We start from the raw sequence: 7066 nt of genomic DNA, 5'->3' as shown, positions 1-7066 counted from the left end.
TGTTTGGTCCCCGGCCTCCCACCGTGTGCCCGCAGGGCCGTGGGCGTGCTGTCCCCGACTCCCACCGTGTGCACTCAGGGCCGTGGGCGTGCTGTCCCCGACTCCCACCGTGTGCACTCAGGGCCGTGGGCATGTTGTTCCCCGACTTCCACCGTGTGCACTCAGGGCTGTGGGCGTGCTGTCCCCAACTCCCACCGTGTGCGCTCAGGGCCGTGGGCGTGCTGTCCCCGACTCCCACCGTATGCGCTCAGTTCCCACTGTGTGTGTCCAGGGCGGCCTTGGGCTGCAGACCCAGGACCTTCTTGCGTGTCCCCAGCACCTGTGCGCACATCTCCACCAACCGCCCCAGCTAGCTGTGGGCCCTCGGTCCCTCACCTTGGTTTCACCTGAGCCCTCATCCGTTTGGGGTCACTGCGGATCATGGTTATCCTGGAAACACCCCTCCTGCCCTCTCGCAGCTGCGTGCCGCCACCTCCTCTCCTTGGCTTGGCTCTGTCCTGGGTCCCTGCTCCGTCACTCGCCTGAAAACAATCTTTGCCACTGACTCCTTCATGTTCCTCTTGCCCAGACCTGTCCCAGACGGCTGTCCAGCGGACAGCATGCACAGTACACGTCAGGCCTGGACCGCTGACATGCTCCCCCTCAGTCCCCACCCAGGAGGCTGACGCCCTCCTTCCAGGTGCTCGGACCAGAGCACAGGGGTCACCCTCGCCCTCTTTGTCTTACCCACACCCAGTCTGCTCACCATCCAACCCCTCTCTGCTGAGCCCCTGCCCCTCACGGGGGTCGCAGGTCCGTCGCCTGCAGTGCCAGTGGGCAGGTGGCCGCCGAGCAGGGCCGCTCAGTCCTCTGCCCTCCCACAGCACAGCCCGTTCTTCGCTGAGCAGCTGACCGCCTTCCAGGTGTGGCTCACGATGGGCGTGGAGAACCGGAACCCCCCGGAGCAGCTGCCCATTGTCTTACAGGTGCGTCTCTGCACACTTGTGTGGGCCAGCGGGTGGGGTGGTGGTGACGGTTCTGGATCCCACATGGCCACCTCTGCGGTTCGAGTCCCAGACAGCGGCTTGAGAAACGTGCTGCCACATGTGTGTGCCCGAAATCCCAAGGAGAGAATGTCGGAGAAGGGACAGAGGCATGGCCACCCCTGGAGGCTGCTTTCTCACTTTAACCCCCCACCTCTAGCAAGCACACACCCCTTGTGGCAAAAATCTGAAAAAACAAGGACACATTTTTGCCTCAGATGCCCCAATAATAACAGGAGTACTCCGTGGACTCTTACCCCACAAGATTTTAACTTGCTGTTTACCCTAACGAGACCCTGGGGGCGGCACCACGTTACCTGTCACAAACTAACAAGTCCAGGTTCTGAGACGCTAAGGGGCGTGTCCGAGAGCAGGCCAGGTGCGGCTCTGCGGGTGGTCCGCACTCACTGTGCTCTCCCTCCAGGTGCTGCTGAGCCAGGTGCACCGGCTGAGGGCTTTGGACCTGCTGGGAAGGTTTCTGGACCTGGGTCCCTGGGCAGTGAGCCTGGTGAGTTCCTCCTGCATTCCCCCGGGGCAGGGAGGTGTTTCAGCCCGTGGGGGTCCACAGCCAGCCACAGCCGTGCCACCCAGGGCGACTGCACCTAGTGATGGCCAGTGGGTACTGTGGCCCTCGGGGCACGCCCGGTGCTGGTGCGGACTTGAGCACTGACTTCATTTTGAGTTGTTTTACCTCGTTTTCTGTCCAACGTTAAACTTACCCGAGCAGGAAAGGGTGTTATCCGAAACCCTTTCAGCCAGTTGCAGCATAAAGACCTTAGGTGGTAGCTGTCTCCCTCGGCCTGTGCGACCACCGCCACCACTTGTGGGCCCGGCTCCGCTCTGTCAGCACCACCGCTTTCCCCCCTGAGCACCACTGGGTGACCGCCATGGCCAGCGTGGTCGACACGAAGCTGTAGGACATCCTGGGTGTCCCACCCGGAGCTAGCGAGAACGAGCTGAAGAAGGCATACAGGAAGTTAGCCAAGGAGTACCATCCTGATAAGAATCCAAATGCCGGAGACAAGTTTAAAGAAATAAGTTTTGCATATGGAGTACCATCAAATCCTGAGAAGCGTGAGTTATGTGACAGATACGGAGAACGAGGTCTTCGGGAAGCTAGCGGTCGAGGTGGTGGCATGGGTGATATTTTCTCTCACGCTTTTGCTGGAGGATTGTTCGGCTTCGTGGGCAATCAGAGTAGAAGTCGAAATGGCAGAGGAAGAGGAGAGGACATGACGCATCCACTCGAGGTACCTTTAGAAGATCCGTAAGGTGGCAAGACAACCAGACTACAACTTAGCAAGAGCGTGCTGTGTAGTGCACGCAGTGGCCAAGGTGGGAAGTCTGGAGCTGTTCGGAAGCGGAGTGCTTGTCGGGGTCGAGGCGTACGCGTCGTGACCAGACAGCTGGCTCCAGGAATGGTACAGCAGACGCAGCCTGTGTGCCTGATTGTACTGGAGAAGGGGAGGTCATTACGAAAAGGACGCTGTAAAATGTGAAGGGAAGAAGGTGATAAAAGAAGATTCTTGAAGTCTACGTAGACAAAGGCATGAAGCGTGGACAGAGACCCATTTCCTGGGGAAGCAGACCAGGCCCCAGGAGTGGAACCAGGAGACTTGTTCTTTTGCTACAGGAGAAAGAACATGAGGTATACTAGAGAGATGGGAATGATTTGCACATGACATATAGGCTAGGACTTGGGCCCCCTCTGCGGTTCGAGTCCCAGACAGCGGCTTGAGAAACGTGCTGCCACATGTGTGTGCCCGAAATCCCAAGGAGAGAATGTCGGAGAAGGGACAGAGGCATGGCCACCCCTGGAGGCTGCTTTCTCACTTTAACCCCCCACCTCTAGCAAGCACACACCCCTTGTGGCAAAAATCTGAAAAAACAAGGACACATTTTTGCCTCAGATGCCCCAATAATAACAGGAGTACTCCGTGGACTCTTACCCCACAAGATTTTAACTTGCTGTTTACCCTAACGAGACCCTGGGGGCGGCACCACGTTACCTGTCACAAACTAACAAGTCCAGGTTCTGAGACGCTAAGGGGCGTGTCCGAGAGCAGGCCAGGTGCGGCTCTGCGGGTGGTCCGCACTCACTGTGCTCTCCCTCCAGGTGCTGCTGAGCCAGGTGCACCGGCTGAGGGCTTTGGACCTGCTGGGAAGGTTTCTGGACCTGGGTCCCTGGGCAGTGAGCCTGGTGAGTTCCTCCTGCATTCCCCCGGGGCAGGGAGGTGTTTCAGCCCGTGGGGGTCCACAGCCAGCCACAGCCGTGCCACCCAGGGCGACTGCACCTAGTGATGGCCAGTGGGTACTGTGGCCCTCGGGGCACGCCCGGTGCTGGTGCGGACTTGAGCACTGACTTCATTTTGAGTTGTTTTACCTCGTTTTCTGTCCAACGTTAAACTTACCCGAGCAGGAAAGGGTGTTATCCGAAACCCTTTCAGCCAGTTGCAGCATAAAGACCTTAGGTGGTAGCTGTCTCCCTCGGCCTGTGCGACCACCGCCACCACTTGTGGGCCCGGCTCCGCTCTGTCAGCACCACCGCTTTCCCCCCTGAGCACCACTGGGTGACCGCCATGGCCAGCGTGGTCGACACGAAGCTGTAGGACATCCTGGGTGTCCCACCCGGAGCTAGCGAGAACGAGCTGAAGAAGGCATACAGGAAGTTAGCCAAGGAGTACCATCCTGATAAGAATCCAAATGCCGGAGACAAGTTTAAAGAAATAAGTTTTGCATATGGAGTACCATCAAATCCTGAGAAGCGTGAGTTATGTGACAGATACGGAGAACGAGGTCTTCGGGAAGCTAGCGGTCGAGGTGGTGGCATGGGTGATATTTTCTCTCACGCTTTTGCTGGAGGATTGTTCGGCTTCGTGGGCAATCAGAGTAGAAGTCGAAATGGCAGAGGAAGAGGAGAGGACATGACGCATCCACTCGAGGTACCTTTAGAAGATCCGTAAGGTGGCAAGACAACCAGACTACAACTTAGCAAGAGCGTGCTGTGTAGTGCACGCAGTGGCCAAGGTGGGAAGTCTGGAGCTGTTCGGAAGCGGAGTGCTTGTCGGGGTCGAGGCGTACGCGTCGTGACCAGACAGCTGGCTCCAGGAATGGTACAGCAGACGCAGCCTGTGTGCCTGATTGTACTGGAGAAGGGGAGGTCATTACGAAAAGGACGCTGTAAAATGTGAAGGGAAGAAGGTGATAAAAGAAGATTCTTGAAGTCTACGTAGACAAAGGCATGAAGCGTGGACAGAGACCCATTTCCTGGGGAAGCAGACCAGGCCCCAGGAGTGGAACCAGGAGACTTGTTCTTTTGCTACAGGAGAAAGAACATGAGGTATACTAGAGAGATGGGAATGATTTGCACATGACATATAGGCTAGGACTTGCTGAAGCGCTGTGTGGATTTCAGTTCACATTTTAGCACCGTGATGGACGTCAGACTGTGGCGAAATACCCCCTGGCAAAGTCATTGAACCAGGGTGTGTTCGCGTAGTCAGAGGTGGAGGAGCGCCACGGTATCGTAAATCCCTTTGAAAAAGGCAATCTTTACATAAAGTGTTATGTACAATTTCCTGAAGACACTGGATCAGCCCAGACAAGCTTTCGAACTAGATCTTCTGCCCTCTGGACCAGAGGTTCCTTACGTAATTGGAGAAACAGAGGAGGCAGAGCTTCAGGAATTCCATAGCACTCGATGCCCAGGAGGCGGTCAGGTGCGAAGCCCGTAACGACAGCTCCGATGAGGAAGGCAGCAGCGTTGTGGGCCTGGTGTGCAGTGTGCCCACCAGTAGGAAGGCAGCAGCCTCGTGGGCCTGGCGTGCAGTGTGCCCACCAGTAGGAAGGCAGCAGCCTCGTGGGCCTGGCGTGCAGTGTGCCCACCAGTAAACCCTGCACGCATCGCACAGGTGGCTCTCTTCCTACGGCCCGATTCGTTCTCAGCAATCCAGCTGGACTGTCTGATCAGTGCCCATGAACCGAGGGACATCTGCTGGTCTGTGTAGCCTTTTACATGGGTATGGTGTCTACAGAGCATATAAGTTAAACTAACCACGACGCTTTACATCCTCATTTCGACTGTTCTGTAGCAGAATAAAGAAAGTTTAAACATTTTAGTGTTGGGACCAGCAGTTGGCATAATGGCTTTGTCACTGGACTCCCATGTAGTCGACCGCAGTTCGAGTCCCAGACCCGATGGCTTAAACTCACGCCAGGCACGTGTGCTTGCGTGCCCAAGATCCCTAGAGGAGAAGGGAGGAGAAGGGATTGCGGCGTGACCATTCCCCCCTGGGGGGTGATTTCTTGCTTTCTGTCCCCCCCCCTCTGGAGAGTGCATGCACCCGATAGCAAGAATCGCTAAAAAAAAATTGAATTTTCAAAAATTATTATTTGTGAAACAAATAGAAATTTATGCAAACTAGATAAATAATTATGTTTCTATTTATTTACTTATTTCTTAGTTTGCTATGAGGGAAAGTGAGAAAGCATCCTCTGAGGGTGATGCCCACACCACAGTCCTTTCTCCTCCATTCTCTTGTGATTCTGGGCATGCCCTCACATGCTTCTGGCACGTTTTTCAAGCGTCCAAGTCCAAGACTCAGCCTTGTTCTCGGCCATGTTGGATCCAGCCACCTTAACCTCCACGTCACTGGTGGGCCCGCTCGTTAGGTTTTAAGTGTGCTGATAGTGTTGCGTTCTTGTTTTCCTGACAGCCCTTTCTCCTTAGAGTGCACACAATGTCCACGGCTGAGATGTGACGTGGCAGGTGTGCTTCAGAGGCTCGGGGAGGTCAGGTGGCTGAGGCGTGGTGACATGGGCGCTGCTGCGGCCTGCAGCGTGGCACAGGAGCGCGCTCTGCCTGTGTGGACAGACGTCTCGCCTTGCAGGGTCAGCCAGGCTGCTCACTGGTGCTGCGGCAGGGCAGGCGAGCAGGGAGCTCGGCTTATTGTCCAGGCACTCGCGCCCCACCACTGAGGAAAGGCCGTGACCTCAGATCACAGGGCGTGCACTCTCCTGTGTGCCTGTGTGCACAGTGAGTGCACCCACATGCTCTGTGTAATCACTCATGAGAAAGCTTGAGTTGTGCTGCTTGAGCTCTCGGAAGCTGGGGAGGCTCGGACTCGGAGCGTTTGGGGAAGGTTTCCCTTGGTAACGATAAGCTCTGGGTCATCCTTGATTCCGGCAACTCCCGATGAGGGCGGAGCATCAGCTGCAGTGACTGCTGTGGCCGCTCAGCCCAGTTGTCCTGCACACAGGGCTGCCCGTCTCCCCTCACCCCTGCCGCCGAAAACAGAGGAGGCCCAGCGTGCCTCCCTGTCCTGCCCAGGTGGGCGGCTTTCTCCCGGGCTCATCTCACACACAGACAGTCGCATGGCAGGCCTCAGCCCAACCAGGGTCGACGGTTAACTCTGTTCTCTTTGGAGCAGTCGGGATGTCTCCAGACACCCAGCAACTCCCAGGGACAAGCAGGGGGCACCCACCCTGAGGGAGCCCTCTCTGCTCGGAAGCCCCATCACATCCCTCATGCGTTGGAGACTGCCGCCCCTCCGCCCCAGAGCACACCCGCCACCTGTGCCCCCAGTCCCCTGCTGGCGCCGCCAGGCCCCAGAGCTGAACCACCTGACTCTGTCTCCTCCGGTAGGCCTTGTCTGTCGGCATCTTCCCATACGTGCTGAAGCTGCTCCAGAGCTCGGCCCGAGAGCTGCGGCCACTCCTGGTCTTCATCTGGGCCAAGATCCTGGCCGTGGACAGCGTGAGTAGCCTCCATGGGTCCCTTTGGTGAGGCAGCAGACCAGGCTGCCCGTCATGGCCTTCTCTGGGAGCCCTGGACTGCTGGTCCTCAATGACCACAAGCTGTGGTGGGCAGGCAGCCCGACACTGACACCTCACTTCTGCCTCCATCGCCAGCTGTCAGTCCTTCCTCCTCCAGGGCCCAGTAAAGTAAATTCCCGCTCTCGGCGGCCCCCAACATGTCCAGCCCAAGCCTGGTGTTGATGGCTCCCCTGGCTATGGCAGCCCGGGGCCCCCACCCAAGCTTGGGC

General features: G+C 57.2%; 1 protein-coding gene across 1 annotated transcript in view; it reads left to right on the top strand.

Annotated features, from left to right (window-relative positions):
- RPTOR (regulatory associated protein of MTOR complex 1) overlaps positions 1 to 7066 on the top strand; it is a 393373-nt gene that overhangs the window by 305980 nt on the left and 80327 nt on the right. Inside the window, exons 11-13 of the mRNA XM_006145668.2 lie at positions 864 to 965; positions 1447 to 1530; positions 6667 to 6777. Of these exons, the coding sequence (XP_006145730.1) occupies positions 864 to 965; positions 1447 to 1530; positions 6667 to 6777 (297 nt within the window). The remainder of the gene's footprint in view (positions 1 to 863; positions 966 to 1446; positions 1531 to 6666; positions 6778 to 7066) is intronic.

The sequence above is a fragment of the Tupaia chinensis genome, unplaced genomic scaffold, assembly GCF_000334495.1.
Source record: "Tupaia chinensis unplaced genomic scaffold, TupChi_1.0 Scaffold000159_1, whole genome shotgun sequence".
Taxonomy (NCBI): domain Eukaryota; kingdom Metazoa; phylum Chordata; class Mammalia; order Scandentia; family Tupaiidae; genus Tupaia; species Tupaia belangeri.
Note: the sequence above shows the minus strand (reverse complement) of the source record. Positions and strands in the feature narration are given on the sequence as shown.